We start from the raw sequence: 22,504 nt of genomic DNA, 5'->3' as shown, positions 1-22,504 counted from the left end.
CCTGTAGGGAATGTGGTGTGGGTCGAAGTTCCAGGGGAGACGGGCTTTAAGGTGCTGGAGAACAAGCCTTTCAAAGCACTTCATCACCACAGACGTTAGTGACGCTGGTCTGTAGTCATTAAGGTCTCTGATGACTGTGGTCTTGGGCACTGGAACCATAGTAGCTGCCTTTAGACAGAGCGGTACTTCAACCAGTGACAGGGATGAGTTGAAGATCCCCGTCAGAACTCCTGCCAGCTGCTCTGCACAGACACGAAGTACTATTTCAAGAACGCCGTCTGGTCCGGCAGCTTTCTGTGGATTTACTACCTTCAGTGCACACCTCAGCTGATGTTCCTGGAGAGTGAGAAACTGGGGGCTGGAGGGTCGACAATGTACTAGCGGAGTGGCTGATCTTGATGAAGAAGCTGTTAAGTTCATCCGCTAACGAGGCCTTTGTGTTGGCTGCTGCCGGCGACTTGCTTTTGTATTTCGTCAGCTGCTGGATCCCTTGCCACATCCGCTGTGGGTCTTTGTTCTCCAGGTGAGATCCCACCTTCCTCTTGTACTCCTTCGCTGCTCTGATGCCTCTCCTGAGGTCAGGTCTAGCTGTTCTGTACAGGGTCCTGTCCCCTGATTTAAAGGCAGAGTTCCGTGCTGTCAGGAACGTTCTCACCTCAGATGTCATCCAGGGCTTTTGGTTGGAATAAACCCTGATCCGCTTATCCACAGTAACAGTATCTGTACAGTAACTGATGTAGGATAACATGGTGTCTGTGTGCTCCTGTAAGTCCATACGGTTGAATACAGACCAGTCTGTACTCTGGAAGCCTTCCTGCAGCTGGCTGAGTGCTGCTGCTGGCCAGGTTGTAATAGTCTTAGTCACTGGATTTGTTCTCCTGATGGTGGTGTATGCAGGAACTAGGAGCAGGGACAGGTGGTCTGACATGTCCAGGTGGGAGACCTGCTTAAGGTTAGACTAGACCCTGTCTGAAGTGTTGTCCCCTCTGGTTGGATATTGCACATACTGTAGAAATCTTTAGTCTTTAGGCAGACTTCATTAAAGTCCCCAGCAACAACAAAGGATCCATCTGGGTGATTCCACATCTGCTTATTGATGACGTCATGCAGGTACGAGAAGGCTAGGCTAACATTAGCATCAGCTGGGATGTAAACTGCTGGTATGACCACCACACTGAGCTCCCGGGGCAAATAAAAGTGTCTACACATGACTGAGATGGCCTCCAAGTCCGGACAGCAGTGGGTGTAAATGATTCTGCTGTTTGTGCACCAGTCATTGTGTGTGTAGATGCAGAGTGTTGTGGTCATGATGGTGCAGGTTGTGGTCTGTTAGCTGAACAGCAGCGTCGGGAATCAGTGGGTGAAGCCACGATTCAAAAATGATTCTAAAATAACACAAAAGGACACACAATGATACTAAAATTACACAGAAAGATGCAAAAATGAGAAAAGGATGCTTAAATATCTTTAAAAATGAGAAGACACAAAATGATGCTGAAATAAGACATAAATGACACAAAAATGACACAAAATGATGCTGAAATAACACAAAAATGACACAAAATGATGCTGAAATAACACAAAAAGTGACACAAAATGATGCTGAAATAACACAAAAATGACACAAAATGACACAAAGGATGGTAAAATAACTATAAAACAGACGGGCTCAGTTGGGTTCATCTCCAGACCAACATCCAGGAACAGGAAGCAGCTCTCAGAGCGCCCTGCTGTGGACAAACACCAGAACTGCACCTCGAACAATGAATCTCCAGTCAGGAGTTCATTTATGTGTGTCTCTAGTTGTGTGGCTGTGTGTGTGTGTTAATGTGTGTGTGTAGCTGTGTGTGTATGAGGCTGTGTGTGTGTGTTGTTCGTGTGTGTGTATCTGTGTGTGTGTGTTCATGTGTGTGTGTGTGTGAGGCGGGTCCCGTCATGTGATCAGGTGATTTATCAGCTGAACTCTTCTTGCTTCCAGTCCTGGATCTTCAGCTGCTGCAGTCGGTGAGTTTTAATCTGCTTCATTTATTTTAATTCACTTAAAGTTAAATCAGGTTAAAGTTAATGTCAGTCTGATCAGTTTATCACTTCAAGATCAATTAAAACTAATCAGTTCATCACTGTAAGATGAGTCTAATCAGTTTATCTGTTCAACATTTATCACTTTAACGTCTTCGTGTTCCTTCATTAATATATTATTATTATTTATAATCTATAAAAGTCTCACTTCATTCTTCACAGTAAAAAACAAACATATGGGAATTAAAACTTTTTTTTTATTCCTCCTGAATTACTCTAATTATGAAAATATATCATTAATATTTATTACTACGGTTTTTTTCCTCAAAATATTCAGATTTTTACTTTAAAATATTTTTTTTTGTCCATGAGATTTTAAGTTTTTTCTCAGATTTTTTGGTTTATTTTACACATAAAAAAACAAAAGATAGATATTTATTTTCCTCAAAATATTTACATTTTTGCCTCAGAAAAATTGGATTTAAAAATACTTATTTTTTTAGCTTTTCCTAACAAATATTGTAATTTAAAAATGAATTAAAAATCGAATAATAGACTGACCAGGTTTGATTTTTTTTCTCATTTTCTCCTGAAATTTCTACTTTTTTTTCCAAAAGAAAAATACAGCTTCCCCACAAATTATAGAAAATATTTTAGATTTTTTTCTCTAAAATATTTCAGAATATTTTTCTAAAACAGTTTCTTTTTTTCACACATTGAAAACTATTTATTTTCCTCAAAATATTTACGTTTTTGCCTCAGAAATATTGGCTTTAAAAATATTTATTTTTCAACTTTTTATAAAACAAAATCGAATAAAAATATTCTAAAAAAATTCTAATAAAAGGCTTTGCAGGTTTAATTTTTTTCTCATAAATATTTCAGTTTCTCCTAAAATTCTCGCTTTTTGTTCTTAAAAAATACTTATTTTTTTTTATATTGTTATTATATTTATGTACCCTGATTTTATTTCAACATTTACATCATTTTTATTTAAACATCTTTTGTTGTATTTTCATAAATGTCTCTAATTTAGATTTTTATATTTTATTTTTTGTATTTCTTATTTTCTCTTTATTAATTTTTTTAACTTTTTGATTTATTTAATGCTATTTTATTTTCATTAAAAAAGCTGTAACCCTTTTTCAATACATACATACATACATACATACATACATATATATATATATATATATACACACAATATTTTTCGTTTTTTCCTCAAAAATATTTCAAAATATTTTTCTAAAACTCCACAGTTTCATTCTCAGAATGTTACATCTTTTTCTTTAGTATAAATTATTCCAGTATTTCTGTTAAATCTGCAGTTTGGCTTCATAAATATTTACTTTTCTCCCAAACACAATAATTCCTTAGAAAAATGTTTTTCCCTCATGATATTTAGATTTCTCCTTTAAAATATATATATTTTTATCCACAAGATCTTTTCTTTTTTTCTCAAAATTTTTGACTTTTTCCATACATAAAAAAACAACAAAAAAAACTTTTCATTGAAAATTTAAATGTCTCCACAAAAATATTGCATTTAAAAAATTTTCTCAAAAATATTTCAATTTCTCCTAACAATATGCTTTTATTCTGAAAATATTTTGCTTTTATTTTCTCGCAAATAATTTTTTTTAATCTAAAGAAATTTTACAGTTTCATTCTCAATATTGCATCTTGTTTTAATATAAAAAAAACTGCAATATTTCCCTCTAAATACTGCAGTTTTGTCACTAGTCAATCAATTTTTTATAATTTTTAAAAGTTTTTCCTTCAAACTTTTCAGTGAATTTTACAAAAAATTTCTTGAAATATTTCTTCACTTTTTCCTCATTAATGAAGATCAGTCACCTTTGCTTCATCACATTGATTGATTGATTTCAGCATCATGGAGCGTAAACTGGATCTTTCCCGTCTGACGGATGAAGAAGCGAAACACGTCTGGGAGGTGATTCAGAGAGATTTTAACCTCCGCAAGAAAGAAGAGGAGAGACTGGGGTCGGTTCATTCATTCATCCATCCATCCATCCATCTATCCATCTATCCATCTATCTAGCTATCCATTCATTTATTTATTTATCTATCTATGTATCTATTTACTTATTTATTCATTCATTGAAAGAAACGAAACAAAAATACTTTAACATTTTATATTTTTTCCTTCATAAACTCAAAAATATTTCAGTTTTCTGTTGGTTTCACTTCAATTCTTCTCAAACTTTATTAGATTTTTCTGCAAACTTTTTTTCAACCTTTGCAAATTTTCTGCAAATAAAATTCTTCAAATCTTTGGATTTCGTTCAGAAAATATTTCATATTTTTTCCTCAAAACTAAAAATAGTTTTCCACAAATTACTGGAAGTATTTCTCTTAAAAATATTTTTTCTCCTAAATGGAATTTTTCCTTATTTTTTAAAATAATATTGCAGTTGTTCACTTCAAAATATTTTTCCTTCCATTTTTTGCAAAAAATATACTTTTGTTTTGTCAAATTAGTGTAAGTTTAAAAAATGAATACATTAAAACAAAACTGGTAGTTGAAGTTTTTTCTCAAAAAATATTTTCCATAAAAACACAAATTAAAAAAATCATTTAAAAAAAATATGTCCGCCAATTTCAATTTTAAAAAGGTTTCTCCTCAAAAATGTTGTATTTTATTGAATACAAGTTTTGCCTCAATTTCTTTGCAAAAAATTTGCTTTTTGTTCAAGTTAGTGTAAGTTTTAAAAAATCTTGTTGTTGAAGTGTTTTCTTCAAAAATATTTTTCCTAAAGATTTTGCAGTTTTGTATTTTTTTTTAAAACATGTCATCTTTTTTTTAAAAAAAGAATCTGTCCTTCAATTTCAAAAAATTTATCCTCAAAAATATTGTATTTTTTCCTCAAAAATTTGCTTTTCTTGTTTAGTCTTTCTTTAAATACCATGATTTTTTTTAAACATTTTATCCTCAAATCTAAGACCATTTTCCAGGTTTTTCTCTTATTTTTGCTGGTGTGTCTTAAACGTTTCCTGTCCGTCCTCCTGAATATGAACTGTTCCAGTGTGAATAACTGGAACCAGTGAATAAAAACATGTTTGTGGATTTTTCCGCTGAAAGAAGTCATTGTTTCCAGTCGATCACGTCTCAGTCACACGTCCACAGAGACGCTCTGTTCACAGCTGGGACTCCGACTCCCAGCAGCCCCGGGGCCTCAACGGGTAATCAGATTACTTCTGTGACCGGGCCGCAGGGTAATCAGATTACATCACATTTCATAAAAACGACTGAGTCACAATCAGCTGATAGTTTCAGGACAAAACTTTTAAAACCAGAAGAGCTTCAAATTAAAAATCATCCAGACAGGAAAATGTCGCACAAATTATGAAAACTGTCAAACAAAAAAGATCAAAGAAGAAAATTATCTCCGTTTGTATTAAATCAGATAATAGCTGTGTGTCTTTGTGGTTGTTTTGTGTCTTTTTGTCTCTTGTGGTTGTTTTGTCTCTTTGTGGTTGTTTTGTCTCTGTGGTTTTTTTGTGTCTCTTTGTGGTTGTTTTGTGTGTCTTTGTGGTTGTTTTGTCTCTTTGTGGTTGTTTTGTGTCTTTGTGGTTGTTTTGTGTCTCTTTGTGGTTGTTTTGTCTCTTTGTGGTTGTTTTGTGTCTTTGTGGTTGTTTTGTCTCTCTGTGTTGTTTTGTCTCTTTGTGGTTGTTTTGTCTCTTTGTGGTTGTTTTGTCTCTCTGTGTTGTTTTGTCTGTGGTTGTTTTGTGTCTTTGTGGTCATTTTGTGTCTCTTTGTGGTTGATATGTGTCTCTTTGTGGTTGTTTTGTGTCTTTGTTGTCGCTTTGTGTCTCTTTATGGTTGTTGTGTGTCTCTTTGTGGTCGTTTTGTGTCTCTCTGTGTTGTTTTGCCTCTTTGTGGTTGTTTTGTCTCTGTGGTTTTTTTGTGTCTCTTTGTGGTTGTTTTGTGTGTCTTTGTGGTTGTTTTGTCTCTTTGTGGTTGTTTTGTGTCTCTTTGTGGTTGTTTTGTCTCTTTGTGGTTGTTTTGTGTCTCTCTGTGTTGTTTTGTCTCTTTGTGGTTGTTTTGTGTCTTTGTGGTCATTTTGTGTCTCTTTGTGGTTGTTATGTGTCTCTTTGTGGTTGTTTTGTGTCCTTGTTGTCGTTTTGTGTCTCTTTATGGTTGTTGTGTGTCTCTTTGTGGTCGTTTTGTGTCTCTCTGTGTGTTGTCTCTTTGTGGTCGTTTTGTGTCTCTTTGTGGTTGTTGTGTGTCTCTTTGTGGTCGTTTTGAGTCTTTGTGGTTGTTTTGTCTCTTTGTGGTTGTGTGTCTCGTTGTGGTCGTTTTGTGTCTCTGTGTTGTTTTGTCTCTTTGTGGTTGTTTTGTGTCTTTGTAGCTGGACTCTGATGCGACACATTCAGTGGTGACTTCATGGTTTATTTCCAACTCGTTCCCTCAGAGTTTGTTGTTTCTATAGTGATCAGCTGATTCCTCTCCTACATGGAGGTGTGCGTTTTCCCTCCCTGGACTCACCTGTGGACTCACCTATGGACTCACCTGTGTGTTGCAGCGAGCTGAAGACGAAGATCGAGAAGGAGGACACAAAGCGTGAGCTGCTGGGTTCTCAGAGCCATGTGTCCGACTCGCTGTGCATCCGCTGCCTGCAGCCCTTCAAATTCCTGGTCAACAGCAAGCGCCAGTGTCTGGACTGTCGCATGTTCACCTGCAAGTCCTGCAGCCGCTACAACAAGAAGGAGCACGGCTGGGTGTGCGACAACTGCCGCATGACCAGGTGAGGCTGCAGCAGGTAGCACAGGTACAACACCAGGTGAGGCTGCAGCAGGTAGCACAGGTACAACACCAGGTGAGGCTGCAGCAGGTAGCACAGGTACAACACCAGGTGAGGCTGCAGCAGGTAGCACAGGTACAACAGCTAACTGTTAGGTCAGCATAGTGTGTGCTAAAGCCCTTAGCATTGATTCAGTGTCAGCTTTAGCTTTATCAAATGCACTGAGGTGTCAGCGTAGCAGCTAGCACTGGTCAGCACTGTGTATGAATGAGCGTGGAGTACGTTTGTGCTAGCTTGTCGTGTTGCTCAGGGTGCTGAAGATCGGGACTCTGGGTTGGTACCATGACAACGTGAGGAACCGCTTCAAGCGCTTCGGCAGCGCCAAGGTGATGAGGTCACTGTACCAGCGGCTGAACGGAGACGGTGGGTTAACCTGCTAGCTAGCTAGCTAGCTGTGAGAGCTACTTAGCTGTAGAAGTTAGTTAGCTGTAGGAGCTAGTTAGCTTTCAGGAGCTAGTTAGCTGTAGGAGCTAGTTAGCTGTCAGGAGCTCATAGCTGTCAGGAGCTAGTTAGCTGCTAGGCACTAGTTAGCTGCAGGAAGCTAGTTAGCGGTCCGGAGCTAGTTAGCTGATGGGAGCTAGTTAGCTGTCAGAAGCTAGTTAGCTGTAGGAGCTAGTTAGCTGATGGGAGCTAGTTAGCTGCCAGCAGCTAGTTAGCTGTCAGGAGCTAGTTAGCTGATGGGAGCTAGTTAGCTGTCAGAAGCTAGTTAGCGGTCAGGAGCTAGCTGGATGTCTGGAGATAGTTAGGTGTCAGGAACTAGTCAGCTGCCAGGAGCTAGTTACCTGTCAGGAGCTAGTTTGCTGACTAGCGTTAGCTGCTAGGAGCTAGTTAGCTGTGAGAAGCTAGCTAGCTGCCAGGAGATAGTTAGCTGATGGGAGCTAGTTAGCTGTTAAGAGCTAGTTAGCTGTCAGGAGCTAGTTAGTTGTCAGGAGGTAGTTAGCTGTCAGGAGCTAGGTAGCTGTCAGGATTTAGTTAGCTGCTTGGTTAGCTGTCAGGAACTAGTCAGCTGTCAGAGGCTAGTTTGCTGCTAGTTAGCTGCTTGGTTAGCTGTGAGGAACTAGTTAGCTCTCAGAAGCTCGTTTGCTGCTAGGAACTAGTTAGCTGCCATGAGCTAGTTAGCTGTCAGGAGCTAGTTAGCTGTCAGGAGCTAGTTTGCTGCTAGGAACTAGTTAGCTGCCATGAGCTAGTTAGCTGTCAGGAGCTAGTTAGCTGCTAGGAGCTTGTTAGTTGGTCAGGAGCTAGTTCACTGTGTTCTTTGACTGTGTTTCATGCCTCTAAACAGGCTACATGCTTATCTCTTCATGCTAACAATTGTTTGTGTTTGTGCGTCAGGTGGTCGTGATGACGACACTCAGAGTATGCCGGACGTTCGCAGCCGTAAGTATGGAAGACTCAACGCTAAAGTGTTAGCAAAGACGCTGTCACTTAACTCAGTGGAAAATAACCTGCTATCATTTAGTTATTGTATGGAAGATAAAATGCTGAAAGTTAAGCTTGTAGCTCAACAGGTTTCAGCCATGACTCGGCATGTTGTTTGCTAATGTGTTAGCATGAAGACTACTATCACTTAGCATAATGTATGTTAACTAAGTTCGCTTGCAGTCTAGTTTTTCTCAGTGTGGTAAATTCTAACGAAATCAAATAAAGCCGTCTTTAACTTAATGAAAATATTTTGCAAACATTTAACTTGAAAATGACTTTTAACTATGCTAAGGTGTTAGCATGCTGTTTGACATCAGTGAACTGAATGCTAACGCTATAAAATTAGTCTTTCCATGTGAAATATGATAGAGGGGAACCAACTATCAACTGATGTAGCATCATCCTAAAGTGTTAGCATAGATGCTACGACTTAATTCAGTGGAACATATTAGCGCATAACCTGCTATCAATTAATTATTGAATGGAAGTTAAAATCCTAAATGTTAAGCTTGTAGCTCAACACGTTTTAGCCATGACTTGGCATGTTGTATGCTAAGCGTTAGCATTAGCATAATGTATAATAAATATGTTAGCTTGCAGTCTAGTTTGTCCTCAGTGTGGTGAATGCTAGCAAAATAAAACAAAGCCGTCTTTAGCTTAATATAATGAAATATTTTGCTAACGTCTAGCTTAGAAATTACTTTTATCTATGCTAAGATGTTAGCATGCTGTTTTATATCAGTGTACTGATTGCTAGCGCTATAGAATTAGAAAGTGTTTTCCTGTGAAATATTACAGATCGGAACCAACTATTAACTAACGTAGCGTAATGCTAAAGCAGAACTCCAGACAGGACGTTTAAATTCCCTTTTCTTGGATTTATTTTACATGTAAACAGGAATCTTGTGATTAATGAGGTGTTTGATCTGCAGACATGTACAACGGTAACGAGGACGACCATGGGGAGGCCGAAGCTCAGCGCTACAAAGTGGTAAAAACACGTTAAATGACATGTGAGCCTACATGCGTGCTGTATGGAACACGCTAACAAGGATGTTTTTTACTTTCAGATGAGGAAGAGTAAGCGCCTGTTGTCGGTCCATCCCATGGACTTTGACAACGAGGAATATCTGCCTTATTCCCGCCGACCGTCTGTGCAGGTAACTCACCTTTAATCTACTGACACGGTGTTAGCATGTGACGTGTTCAGGGACAGCGTGTAAACTCCGTGTTCTGTGTGTTTTCGTGACGTGTTCAGGGACAGCGTGTAAACTCCGTGTTCTGTGTTTTCCAGCAGATGCAGGACGAGCGGTGCTACAGGAACGATGTGGACTACGACTACTACAACCACCGGATGAACCGCAGGAAGAGTCTGGACCGGTACGCCATGAGACCCGGTTAGTGTTACCTGGATCTACGTGGAATTACCTGAGTTTACCTGTATTTAGCTATGCTTACCTGTGTATGTCTACCTGTATTTACGTGTATATCTACCTGTGTTTCTACCTGTGTGACATCAGAAGACTACGGGGACAACCGGATGGTCCGGACCCGCTCTCTGTCTAAGATCAGCTCATCGGTTGCCCGGCAACAGTACGTTGACACGTCTGACGAGGAGGAGTACCAGCGCTGCCCCCCCATGTACCAGCAGCCGTCCTATCGCCGCAGGAACAGCCGGGCGTCCTCCCAGGAGAACCTGGGCCAAGCCCCACCGGTAAGAACCACCAGCCAATCAGCACGTTTGATGTAGAGACCGTGGACCAACGTGTTGTCCTCCACAGATCAACGAGCTGAACAAGAGGATGTCGGCCATCGAGAGTCTGCTGAGCCGCCTGGAGGAGAAGATCACGCCCGGGGACGAGGTGAGAACCAGAACCAGAACCCCAGGTAAGAACCAGGACCTCAGTAACCCGTCCCTGTCCTCCAGGCCTCCGGTCCGTCGGCTCACAGTGAGGAGGAGAAGCTGAGGAGGAAGCTGAGCGAGCTGGCCGGGAACCTGAGCGACAAGGGGCCGTCTTCGGACGACGAGGCCACCAGGAAGCCCTCCTCCCTGGGGAAGAACCTGGCTGGAGCCAGGCTCGGATCGGCGCTTGCTCTGGACTCCCTGAAGGACAAAGACCTGAGTTCCTCCAGCGACGAGATGCCCACCGAAGCTCAGAAGGTAGGAGAGCTGCTAACGGGCTGAGGGAACCTGGAGGTTTCTGAACTCTCACTGTAATACCAAGAACCAGGAGAACCAGGAGAACCCTCCCAGTCCAGATGGAGGTTTCTAATCATTCCCACTGAGCAGCACGTTTAAACCACAGACGTCACCATGAAGCTTCAACACGTCACATGAAACCCACCACAGACGTGAAGATAATTCATATTTATTTCACTACTTTCACTAAAGATGTTTAAAATGCAAATGAAGCATCATCTCGTTCACCCTCCTGCTGTCTTCATTTACGGGCATCAAGAAATATTGTTTCCTTGTCTGAATAAAAATCTAAAAATTCAGCAAAAAAATTCTGAAAATTTGCAAAACCTTCAGGAAGAAAATTCCAATAATTCCTTAAATGTTTCCCTTAAAAGTTTTATTTTTTTTAAAAATTCCACTAAATTTAGCAAGAAAATTATTTTAAATATTTTCCAAAAAATGATTAAAAATCTTCAAAAAAAAATCTTTGTTGATGTTTTTAAGAAAATATTAGAAGTATAACTGATATATATTGAATCGCTTTAGATATTTTTAGGATTTTTTTCGGAATATTTTTACTCATTTTTTGAAAACATTTACAAGAATGTTCTTGCCAAATTTGGGGGATTTTTTATTTTTTTTATTTTTTTTTTTTAAATAAAACTTTTAGGGGAAACATTTAAGGAATTTTGGGGAATTTTTTTCCTGAAGGATTTTAAAATTTTCAGAAATTTGGGGGAATGTTTTGCTGAATTTTTGGATTTTTTTCAGACAAGGAAACAATATTTTTTGGTGTCCGTAAATGAAGACAGGAGGGTTGAAATGACTGTAAATTAATAAAATGTCTCAAAAATGTCTACATCAGAAAGAGTAATATGGTCCAAAAAAAATTTAAGATAAATGTTTATATTTTTTTGGAATAAATTACAGAATACATAAAGTATATTTTAAAAAGTTGTAAAATATTAATAAACTGTTCAGAAAATATCAATAAAATATAGAAAAAATTTTTAAAAAGAAATATTAACAACATATTCAAAGAAATTAAATTTAAAATAAATATCCAGAAGTATTTACAAAAATACTTAAAATATTAGCAAAAAGTTAAAACTATATTAATAAATGCAAAAGAAAATTTTATATAAAAATCACGACGGAAATCCTAAAACTAATCATCCTAAAGCATTAATAAAATCAACCATAAAACAACAAAGTATTCAACATTATTAGAAAATTGAGAAATATAACAGTAAAAATTAATAAAGAATATTAATAAAATGCAAAACAAAATTAAATATCTCCAGAAAAATTAATAAAAATCATGAAATTATAAACAAACTGTTAAAAAAAGCTTAAATATCCTGAAAAAACTAATAAAAATGATTAAAAAACTATTTCCAGAAATATATTAAAATATCATATAAATGTAAAAAATGTGTTAATAAAAGTGAAAATAAAAATCATGAAAATTATGAAATAATTTTTAGAAGTTTTGGGTTATTTGGACCGATTGTTTGAAGAACCCATGGAGTTCTGATGTTCTATAAACGTCCAGGTTCCCCGGCTGATAGAACCCGTCCACCTGCCCCAGCTGATCCCCAGACAGGTTTTAACCTGGAACCAGAACACGACCGAGTCCCACCGCAGAACGAGAACCTCACAGAACCACAACGAGCTCGTTTACCTGGGTCCAATTAAGAACACCTGTAGAGAGAGAACCTGCAGAGAGAGAGAACACCTGTAGAGAGAGAGAGAACACCTGTAGAGAGAGAGAACACCTGTAGAGAGAGAGAGAACACCTGTAGAGAGAGAGAACACCTGTAGAAAGAACACCTGTAGAGAGAGAGAGAACACCTGTAGAGAGAGAGAACACCTGTAGAGATGGACTCCTGGTGGTTCTGGTCCGGTTCTGCATGTTCCCTCCCATCTAACCGGCTGCCTCCTGGTCCGTTAACACCCGTCAGTCTGTTACCATGACAACAGCAGCTACCTGCCGGGATCACCTGCTCAGGTGTTCAGTCACATGACTCCAACAGGAAGCAGCTTCACATCAGATCATTTCAACCCTTTGAACCCAGAACAACACAGACGGTGAGATTTACAACGTTCTGAAGGTTCCTAAACGCATCATCAGGAGAGAGAATCTGATCTGAGTTCAGAACCTTCATCCTGAGTCTCTCAGTTTTCTCCAGAAATAAACAATGAAATTATATTTACATTGTTTATAATGTAAACAAATATGAGCGGTTATAGAGAATAGATCTGTAGAACCAGAAACTATTTAGATCACAACACGTACAGATAATTAACACTCATTCATCTGTTATTTTGTTATCATTTAGCGGTCTAACCGGGTTCCTCAGATAGGACCAGGTTCCTCAGATAGAACAGGTTCCCCAGATAGAACCGGGTTCCTCAGATAGAACTGGGTTCCTTGGATAAAATCACATTCCTCAGCAGATTCCTCAGATAGAACCGGGTTCCCCAGGTAGAACAGGTTCCACAGATAGAACCGGGTTCCTCAACAGATTCCACAGATAGAAACAGGTTCCCCAGGTAGAACAGGTTCCACAGATAGAACCGGGTTCCTTAGATAGAACAGGTTCCCCACATTGAACCAGGTTCCACAGATAGAACCGGGTTCCTCAGATAGAATTGGTGCCTCAGATTGAACCAGGTTCCACAGGTAGAACAGATGACTTGTTGACTTAAACTGACGTTCTTTAAAGAGTTATAAATTCAGGATTTTCTGGTTTTATTGATATTTTTCTGTATTTTAAAAACACAGGATAAATGATGATTTTAAGTTTTTTCAGTTTTCGTAGAACAGAAGCATTAAAAGAACTAAATACTGGACTTGTTGACTCCATTTAGTTTTTTTTTTCATTTTAAAAAATATATGAACATTCTTTTATTTTCCTACTTCCTGTCGTTCTACCAGCACAGAGGACTTTTAGCTGCTTTGGGTTCACAGGGTTGAGATCTTGTCTGAAAATCTGGCAGAACCACGGAGCTGTGCAGCAGAACCACGGAGCTGTGCAGCAGAACCTCTGTGGTTCTGTGATTCCGGCCCGGTAGCTGCTGCTGGATGTTGTTTTGCAGCTGCTAACATCTGTCCTCTAATGGCTTTCAGAGATCGACCGCCGCCGCCCTCTGTGACCTCACCACTGAGGTCCTGAGAACCATTAATGCCACAGAAAACGCAATGGTCGAGTACGGCCTCGCAGAGCCGACCGACAGAACCCAGTTAGCCGGTTCTGACGTAAAGCAGGCCGATGATGCGTTCAGGGAACTTGAGGAAAATGTAAGCATGACCTCCTTCTGCTGAGCTGAACCCGCTGCTGCATGAATGGACTGGCTTCACAACTCGCTGTCCGTCTGACCGGCTGGAGAACACACCGGACAGAACCGGTCCCTCACATAGAACCGGGTTCCTCAGGTAGAACTGGTTCCTCCGTCTGAGAAACACGGCCCCAAGCACTTGTAATATCACACAACAAATCTGCATTTGTGCCTGAAAACTCTACACCTGACAAGAAAATCAATCAATCAGTTCATCATAAAATCACAATATGATCAAAATAAGTTTCAAACCAAACCGAGAAAGACAAAAATGGCCAAAATGAGGCAAAAATTAGACAAAACTACCCAAATTACACAAAAAATTAGACTAAAATGAGTTTTAACTGGGGGCTGCACAGTGGTGTAGTGGTTAGCACTTTCACCTTGCAGCAAGAAGGTCCCTGGTTCGCGTCCCGGCTTTCCCGGGATCTTTCTGCATGGAGTTTGCATGTTCTCCCTGTGCATGCGTGGGTTTTCTCCGGGTACTCCGGCTTCCTCCCACAGTCCAAAAATATGCTGAGGTTAATTGATCATTCTAAATTGCCCGTAGGTGTGAATGTGAGAGTGATTGTTTGTCTCTGTATGTAGCCCTGTGACAGACTGGTGACCTGTCTAGGGTGTCCCCTGCCTTCACCTGAGTCAGCTGGGATAGACTCCAGCCCCCCCATGACCCTAGTGAGGATTAAGTGGTGTATAGATAATGGATGGATGGAGTTTTAACAGACGAGAATGAGGCTAAAACTAAAATGAATAAAATACGTGGACAAAAATGGAACGAAAATGAGACTAAATTGACTAAAAAAATGAGACTAAAAGACTAAAACTAGACTAAAAGACTAAAAGACTAAGACTAGATTGATTGATTGATTGATTGATTGATTGATTGTCAGGTTGTACAAACAGCGAGCCATCAGGAAGGTGAGTCGGTGTGTTTTCCAGCCCCTCAGCTTGTGGTCATCATTGTGCGTGTGTGTGGGCGGCGGTCAGGTGACCAGGTGTGTGTGTTACCTGTGCAGGTGTACATCACAGCCGGTCAGTCCTACGAGCTGGAGGCCAAACTGCGGCGCCTCGAGCACAGCGCCAAGAACCGTTTTGGAGGGACCACGGACTCGGAGCTGTCTGAGCTGGAGGACGTGGTGGCGCTGACCGCCGCCAGGGTCCAGGGCGCCGAGAGCGAGGTGGGCGGAGCCTCACAGCCCGGTTCATGTCAAACTGAGTTTCAGCAAAACACCTTCAGTTCAAGTAATGAGACAAAGATGAGGAAGAAATGACCATGATGAGACACAACAGACAAAAACTACTAAAACTGCTTTTTAAAAAAAAAAACTACAATAACCAAAACCAGACATATAAACATTTAAAAATCTGAGAGAATCAGTTAAACAGACAAAACAAACTAAACTGGAAAAAAACATTTAATAACCACACAAAAATAACCAGAATGAGACAAAAATTGTTACGGTGGCTGCAGAGGCTCAGGCATAGGAAAGGAAGAAGTGTACGCTGAATCTCCGCAGGCAGACTACATCTAGATGCTCTCTAATGAGCAGGTGGACCAACTACACAATACAGGGAAAAACAGAAGCTCACAAATCCACGTATGGTATTACCAAGGCAGGAATACTAAAGAAAAACACAAATGCACGAAACAGATAACTCTACCGGAATTCTTGACTAACAGTAATCCTGAAACAGAAAACCCAAGATAAGTACTAACGCGAAGCTAGAACAGGAATGGTTCAGATTCGGAATTTTACAATATAAGAATGGAATTATCCAAACAATATTTAGAACGACAAAGCCAATTGGAATTAACAAATCCACGAGCAGAACAGGTCTAATCATGAGTCTGCTATTGCTCGGGTTTAGGAACTTAGCTGATGGTGATGGTAGAAGTGAGTCCGGTTGGCAGCCCAGGCATGAACCAGTCGAAGGGACAAGCTGACCCAAGCAGGTTTGGAAGACAGCAGTGGTGTGGCTGGCATCCGTGGTGGAAGGACTGGGTGTGGGCCGAGGTTCGTGGTGGAGTAACTGGTGTTAAGGGGGCGAGGAAGGCAGCAGGTGTTTTTACAGGGAGACAGGAATGGGAAACGAGGGAGTAATGGACCAGAGGAAAGCCGAGGGAATCCGGGAGGGTGAGAATTCTTGGAACATCAGAGGTGGTGTAGGCAGAAGGTCCGGGTGGCACAAGCAGGCTGTAGATGGTTCTAAACAAAGAAAACGGGATTACTGAGAGCGCAAGACAAAGAAGCTCAGACTGAACAGTGCGCAGCAGACAGGAATCTGGATGTTCTCCTGTTGATGTTCTGATTCAGGTATTTTTCTTCCTCAGGTTTCCGACATCGAGACTAAAATTGCTGTTCTGAGTGCCGTTGGATCCAAGAAGAAGGTGAGAAATGAAACCTGAATCTTGACGAGAACGTTTTACTATTAGAACGTCACATTCATTACAGGAACGTCATAATTAATTCTGAGATTATCTAAGAATTTACAGACTGTAACATAAAAAAAACCCCAGGAAGAATCTCTAGAAAATCCATCCATCCATTTTCTTCCACTTATCCGGGGTCAGGTCACTCCAGACGTCCCTCCCGAAGCGTTCCCAGGCCAGATGAGATATATATTCCCTCCACAGGGTCCCTCCAGATGTCTGAGCTTCTCCCCCTATCTCTAAGGCTGAGTCCAGACACCCTACGGAGGAAGCTCATTTCAGACGCTTGGATCCACGATGTCATTCTTTGGGTCACTACCCAGAGCTCATGACCATAGGTGAGGGTTGGAACGTAGATGGATGGTAAACTGAGAGCTTCTCCTTGAGGTTCAGCTCCCTCTTCACCATGACGGTTCGGTACAACGCCTTCATTACTGCTGACGCTGCACCAATCCTCCTGTCCATCTCTAGCTCCATTTTCCCATCACTCATGAACAAGATCCTGAGATACTTGAACTCCTTCGCTTGGGGAATCAACTCCCCCCCAAACCAGAGGGAGCAATCCACCGGTTTCCATCAGAGAACCATGGCCCCAGACTTGGAGATTCTGATCCTCATCCCCACCGCTTCACACTCGGCTGCAAACCGCTCCAGTGCTGCTGAAGGTCTGAGGAACCAACAGAACCACATCATCTGCAAAAAGCAGAGATGTGATCCTGAGGTCCCCAAACCAGACACCCTCCTCACCCCGGCTGATCCTTGAGATCCTGTCCATGAAGACCACAAACAGGATCAGAGACAAGGGGCAGCCCTGGAGGAGTCCAACACCCACTGGAAACTAGTCTGACTTTGTGCTGAGCATGTGGACACAGCTCTCACTTTGGTTGTACAGGGAATGAATGGCTCGTATCAGAGAGCCTGGTACCCCATACTCCCTCAGTACCCCATAGTCCCTCAGTACCTCATACTCCCTCAGTATCCCATACTCCCTCAGTACCCCCCACAGAGCCCCTCGGGGGACACGGTCGTAGACCTTCTCCAGATCCACAAAACACATGTAGACTGGCAGGTGGAACTCCCATGAACCCCTCAGCAGCTCCACAAGAGTAAAGAGCTGATCCACCGTTCCATGACCAGGATGGAATCCACATTGTTCCTCCTGAATCAGAGGTTCGACGGTTGGTCAGAGCCTCCCTTCCAGCATCCCAGAGTAAACTTTCCTGGGGATAGTTGGAATAGTTGGAACACACTCTCTGGTCCCCCTTTTTGATGATGGGAACCACCACCCCGGTCTGCCACTCCACAGGTACCGTACCCAATGCCGACGCTGTAGAGACGTGTCAGCCAAAACAGTCCAACAATGTCCAGAGCCTTCAGCATCTCAGGGTGGATCTCGTCCACACCTGGTGCCACCGAGGAGCTTCTTAACTACCTCAGCGACCTCTGCCATGGATATGGATGAAGATTCCCCCCGAGTTTTCAAGCTCTGCCTCCTCCACAGAGGACGTGTTTACCGGGTTCAGGAGTTCCTCAAAGTGCTCTTTCCACTGCTTGACGATGTCCCCAGTATGGATCAACAGTTCTGTACCAGACTGTACATAGCCTGGGGAAAGCCCTGCCTCCCCTTCCTGAGTGTCCAGTGTTCTCCCACTTTCAATGACGTGTGAATATCATTGATGATTTTGAGGGTTAGTGTGCAGTTTCCCCACTTGAAAAAGGATGTTTCATCTACCCGGGTTATGAGCTGGACTCCACTCATGAATCAGACAGTTGCTTTCTTTTCTTCCTCTTTTATTTTGCAATGGTTGCAAGGTCATGGAAACAACGATGGCAACTTAGGTGACAGGTTTAGTTGATAGAGTAAGTTGATAGGGTTAGTTGATAGGTTTAGTTGATAGGTTTAGGTGAAAAACCTTTAAACAAAACACAAAAGAACAATGTTCACAATATTGCATTCGGCAGATAGTAATAGCCATTCCCCATGTACAATTTCACCTCATTAGTAAATGCTGCTCAATTTACCTGCATTTTAAAGAGTTGATTTTAATCACATTTTAACAAATTTTACTCTTAACATTTCTATCAGACTTTTTAAACTATTTTTATACTTTTTAATTCATATTTTTAAAATTATTTAAAGTGCATAAAGTGACTTTTAAAGTGCATTCCGTTCCAGATCCAATAAATAAACAAATAGAATAAAGTGCATAGTACAAACCCACCATTACAAACAGAAAGAATTAACTGGTCTTTAACCTTAGCTGGAAAATCTCTAATTAGTACCAATTAGCCTGCAGTCTTATTTTCAACTGAGCAATTACAAAAACACAGCAATAAATGGCATACAGACATAAGAAAGTTAGCAACCAGCCGCTCCGTGGCTAATGCTAATGCTAACACGTTCTGCAGGTTAAACAGTCTCCCAGATCTTTCATGGTTCTGCTCTTACCGGCTGCTACCTGGATTTTTGTAGATGAAGCAGTCCTGCACAGTTTGCCGCAGATCCTCACGCTCACAGCCACTTTATTTATTTGAGGAGCTCATTCATTCTCAGTTCCTCCTCAGTGCTGCGTGTGTCCCTTTTTATGCTGCAGGTAGGAAACCTGCAGCCGCAGATTGGTTCCGACCCAGCTGAGTGGAGCACCTGTGTGAATGCTTCTTCTTTCTATCAGACTTCAGCTTCTTCTTCCTATCAGACTTCAGCTTCTTCTTTCTATCAGACTTCAGCTTCTTCTTTCTATCAGACTTCAGCTTCTTCTTTCTATCAGACTTCAGCTTCTTCCTTCTATGACGTTTCAGCTTCTCCCACTTTGACTTGCCACTGAGGATTCCAACGGTTTGCCAGAACTTCCTCGAGGCCAGCGACAGTCCTTCTCCAGAGCCTCTCTGAACTCCTCCCACACCAGGAGGAGAGTTTTAGCTTTAGAACACTTTAAATAAAACCTTCATGTTGTCGGAAATAAACCTCTTTACATATTAATTAGTTAATTTCTGTATTTTTGTCTTTTCTTGCTGTATTTATAATAATTTTTGTCTCATTTGTGAAACTGCAGGTTTCTGGATCTCATCAGAGGAAAAAGTCGACACAAGATTTCAGTAAGAAAAACATTTAGACAAAAAACTTTCAGTCGCTGCAGATTAGACGTGATTTAACTCAAACTGTTTAGAGATGATGTGTCTGTTGTTGTGTTAATGATGTGTCTGTTGTGTTAATGATGTGTCTGTTGTGTTCATGTGTCTGTTGTTGTGTTGATGTGTCTGTTGTGTTGATGTGTCTGTTGTTGTGTTAATGATGTGTCTGTTGTTGTGTTGATGATGTGTCTGTTGTTGAGTTGATGATGTGTCTATTGTTGTGTTAATGATGTGTCTGTTGTTGTGTTGATGATGTGTCTGTTGTTGTCTTGATGATGTGTCTGTTGTTGTGTTGATGATGTCTGTTGTGTTGATGATGTGTTTGTTGTTGCGTTGATGATGTGTCTGTTGTTGTGTTGATGTGTCTGTTGTTGTGTTGATGATGTGTCTGTTGTGTTGATGATGTGTCTGTTGTTGTGTTGATGATGTCTGTTGTGTTGATGATGTGTCTGTTGTTGCGTTGATGTGTCTGTTGTTGTGTTGACGATGTGTCTGTTGTTGAGTTGACGATGTGTCTGTTGTTGAGTTGACGATGTGTCTGTTGTTGCGTTGACGATGTGTCTGTTGTTGCGTTGACGATGTGTCTGTTGTTGAGTTGACGATGTGTCTGTTGTTGAGTTGACGATGTGTCTGTTGTTGTGTTGACGATGTGTCTGTTGTTGCGTTGACGATGTGTCTGTTGTTGAGTTGACGATGTGTCTGTTGTTGAGTTGACGATGTGTCTGTTGTTGCGTTGACGATGTGTCTGTTGTTGCGTTGACGATGTGTCTGTTGTTGAGTTGACGATGTGTCTGTTGTTGAGTTGACGATGTGTCTGTTGTTGTGTTGACGATGTGTCTGTTGTTGTGTTGACAGAAGCTAATGGAGCTCAGTGGAAGTCCAACAACATGTTTTGAAGCTGAAGTTTCCTCCTGGTGGCTCCAGAAGCTCCAGAAGCTCCAGATCCATCAGATCACTGCTGTTCATTAACATCCTGAAATGTCTGAGCTGAGATCACAAAGTTCTGAGACAGTTTTAAGGAGAAGCTGCTCCTCAAAGCTTCAACTGGACCTTTAATTTGACGACAATACCAGGAAGAGAAATCCAGAGAGGAACTGTGGAGAATGTTCTCTCTGTGGTTGTTTTGTGTCTCTTAGTGGTCGTTTTGTGTCTCTCTGTGGTCGTTTTGTGTCTCCTCCTCTGTTAATCTGTTTTCTGGTTTCTAACCTCCTTGGACTAAATTAATCAGAAATGGATCCAGATTCTCAGAACTTTTTTTTCGTAGCTCAAACATCAGATTTGTTTCACAACTAAAAGCGGCTTTTCCTGTTTTTCTTGTCAACTGATTTTCTATCGAGACATTCTCATAGAAATATCATTTAATCCACAGAAAACTAGAAACTAAACAAGAATGTTTGATCCAGAAATGGAAAAAAAATCAAAAAGAAAATAAAATGAAAAAAATATTTCAAAAAACATTTAAAAGAAATGAAAAAATAAAATGAACGTTAAAATAAAATTCAATTGAAATTAAACGATGTTAAATGTTTAAAAATGCAGAAAAATATTAAACGTCTGAAATATTTTTTTTCCCATATTTACTTCCAAAGAAGTCGGATGAAAAATGAGAAATAAAATAAACATTTTAGGGGAAACATTTAAAAAAAATCTAAAAAAAAATGAATAAATAATGAAAATCATCAAATCTTTAATTTTATTGATTTTTTTTTATTGATTTGAGTTTGGTTTCCGATCAGTAATGTTGATCTGATGTGTTTTGATTGATCTGTTTGTTTTTTTTCACTTATTGATTATTGATGGATCAGTTCTGATACTGCTCTTCTGTGTTTGGCTTCCGATCAATAAACTATCCAATCACCTCTGGCCTGATCACTTATTGATCATTTCATTTATTTCCAGATTTTCTGAAGGATTTAATAAACACATTAGAAACAGATCAGAGATTAATGACGACACAAATTTAATCAGTTTGATTTTTGATATTTTACTGATAGATTCACTGAAAAACTCGTTATTGATCATCTTATGGATTAGTTTATTGATCAGTTTTACAATAAATGGTTTAGTCTGAAATTTCATGTAGGTTTGATTGTAATAGAATAAAAATGAGAAAATTAATCAGATAAAATATTTCATTTTAGACAGATTTTTTTATTTTATTTTTTCTTGATTTGTTATTTTCATTCCAGGTCAAACGTTCAGCAGATAAAACTAAAATATAAATATATTTTAATACTATAAAATATACTAGAGTAATTTTTTAAAATAAATATAATACTTAATTACAATTAAACTCATTTATTTGTTTTATGTTTTATTATTTGGGGCTAAATTAACCCAAAACTGTTCTATATGTGAAAAAAATACAAATTAATATCATTAAAGTTAAATAAAATGAAAGGTGATGGAAAAAGATTACAAATCAAATCTTCAAGCTAGAGGTAAATTTAGGCTTTTAAACATTTTATTTAATTTTTAATTCTAAAGAAAACAGTGAAAACAATTTACATTAAATAAAAATGTAAAATAAAATGACTAAATATAAATAATAAATGATTTAGATAAGATGTATTTTTTTCTACCTGTCAGGACTTTTATTTATCCATTTTTGTGATTTCACTGATTTATTTCCATGTTTAGGTTTAGATTTTATCATTAAAGGTTTTGAAAAAAATAAAAACTGCGACTGAAAATTGCGGAAAAACATCCATCCATCCATCATCTATACACCGCTTAATCCTCACTAGGGTCATGGGGGGCTGGAGTCTATCCCAGCTGACTCAGGTGAAGGCAGGGGACACCCTAGACAGGTCGCCAGTCTGTCGCAGGGCCACATATATAGACAAACAATCACTCTCACATTCACACCTACGGGCAATTTAGAATGATCAATTAATCTCAGCATATTTTTGGACTGTGGGAGGAAGCCGGAGTACCTGGAGAGAACCCACGCATGCACAGGGAGAACATGCAAACTCCATGCAGAAAGATCCCGGGAAAGCCGGGACGTGAACCAGGGATCTTCTAGCTGCAAGGCGAAAGTGCTAACCACTACAACACTGTGCAGCCCTGCGGAAAAACAAGGAAGTTTTATTTTTTAAGGGTTTGTCAAGGTAGTGCACGTGTGTGTTCCTATTTCCGGTAGTTTAATAT

The 22,504-nt window shown here is 39.9% G+C and overlaps 1 protein-coding gene and 1 long non-coding RNA gene across 8 annotated transcripts in view; one reads left to right on the top strand and one right to left on the bottom strand.

The window, feature by feature from the left end:
• LOC129348284 (uncharacterized) overlaps positions 1-18,988 on the bottom strand; it is a 90,668-nt gene extending 71,680 nt beyond the window's left edge. Inside the window, exon 1 of one of the 2 annotated variants that reach the window (XR_008600791.1) lies at positions 18,669-18,988. This is a non-coding gene — a long non-coding RNA (uncharacterized LOC129348284). The remainder of the gene's footprint in view (positions 1-18,668) is intronic. The other variant, XR_008600796.1, reaches the window with a different exon arrangement.
• Positions 276-21,210, top strand: mlpha (melanophilin a). 6 transcript variants are annotated; one of them, XM_023272989.3, is made up of 16 exons: positions 1,979-2,004; positions 3,910-4,023; positions 6,567-6,788; positions 7,096-7,208; positions 8,178-8,222; positions 9,200-9,258; positions 9,338-9,427; positions 9,562-9,664; positions 9,788-9,981; positions 10,049-10,129; positions 10,195-10,428; positions 13,580-13,750; positions 14,805-14,966; positions 16,121-16,177; positions 19,273-19,315; positions 20,207-21,210. In XM_023272989.3, the coding sequence occupies exons 2-16, from the start codon at positions 3,914-3,916 to the stop codon at positions 20,245-20,247; spliced, it is 1,725 nt and encodes a 574-aa protein (XP_023128757.1). In that variant the 5' UTR covers positions 1,979-2,004; positions 3,910-3,913; the 3' UTR covers positions 20,248-21,210. The 6 variants fall into 6 exon arrangements, with proteins under 6 accessions (XP_054864286.1, XP_054864285.1, XP_054864288.1 ...); XM_055008311.1 differs by lacking the exons at positions 1,979-2,004; positions 3,910-4,023 and adding an exon at positions 276-523 and having other exon boundaries at positions 9,565-9,664; XM_055008310.1 differs by lacking the exons at positions 1,979-2,004; positions 3,910-4,023 and adding an exon at positions 283-523.
• Positions 21,211-22,504: the final 1,294 nt, after the last annotated feature.

This window comes from Amphiprion ocellaris, chromosome 24, assembly GCF_022539595.1.
Source record: "Amphiprion ocellaris isolate individual 3 ecotype Okinawa chromosome 24, ASM2253959v1, whole genome shotgun sequence".
Taxonomy (NCBI): Eukaryota; Metazoa; Chordata; class Actinopteri; family Pomacentridae; genus Amphiprion; species Amphiprion ocellaris.
The sequence above is the reverse complement of the archived record's forward strand: the minus strand, read 5'-3'. Positions and strand labels throughout refer to the sequence as shown.

Excerpts from the sequence above, each read along its gene's own strand:
- mlpha (XM_055008310.1), top strand. The coding sequence starts at position 399 with ATGAAGAAGCTGTTAAGTTCATCCGCTAACGAGGCCTTTGTGTTGGCT. Across the intron at positions 6,789-7,095 it reads GACAACTGCCGCATGACCAG|GGTGCTGAAGATCGGGACTC; the intron begins GTGAGGCTGCAG and ends CGTGTTGCTCAG. Across the intron at positions 9,428-9,561 it reads CCCGCCGACCGTCTGTGCAG|CAGATGCAGGACGAGCGGTG; the intron begins GTAACTCACCTT and ends TGTGTTTTCCAG.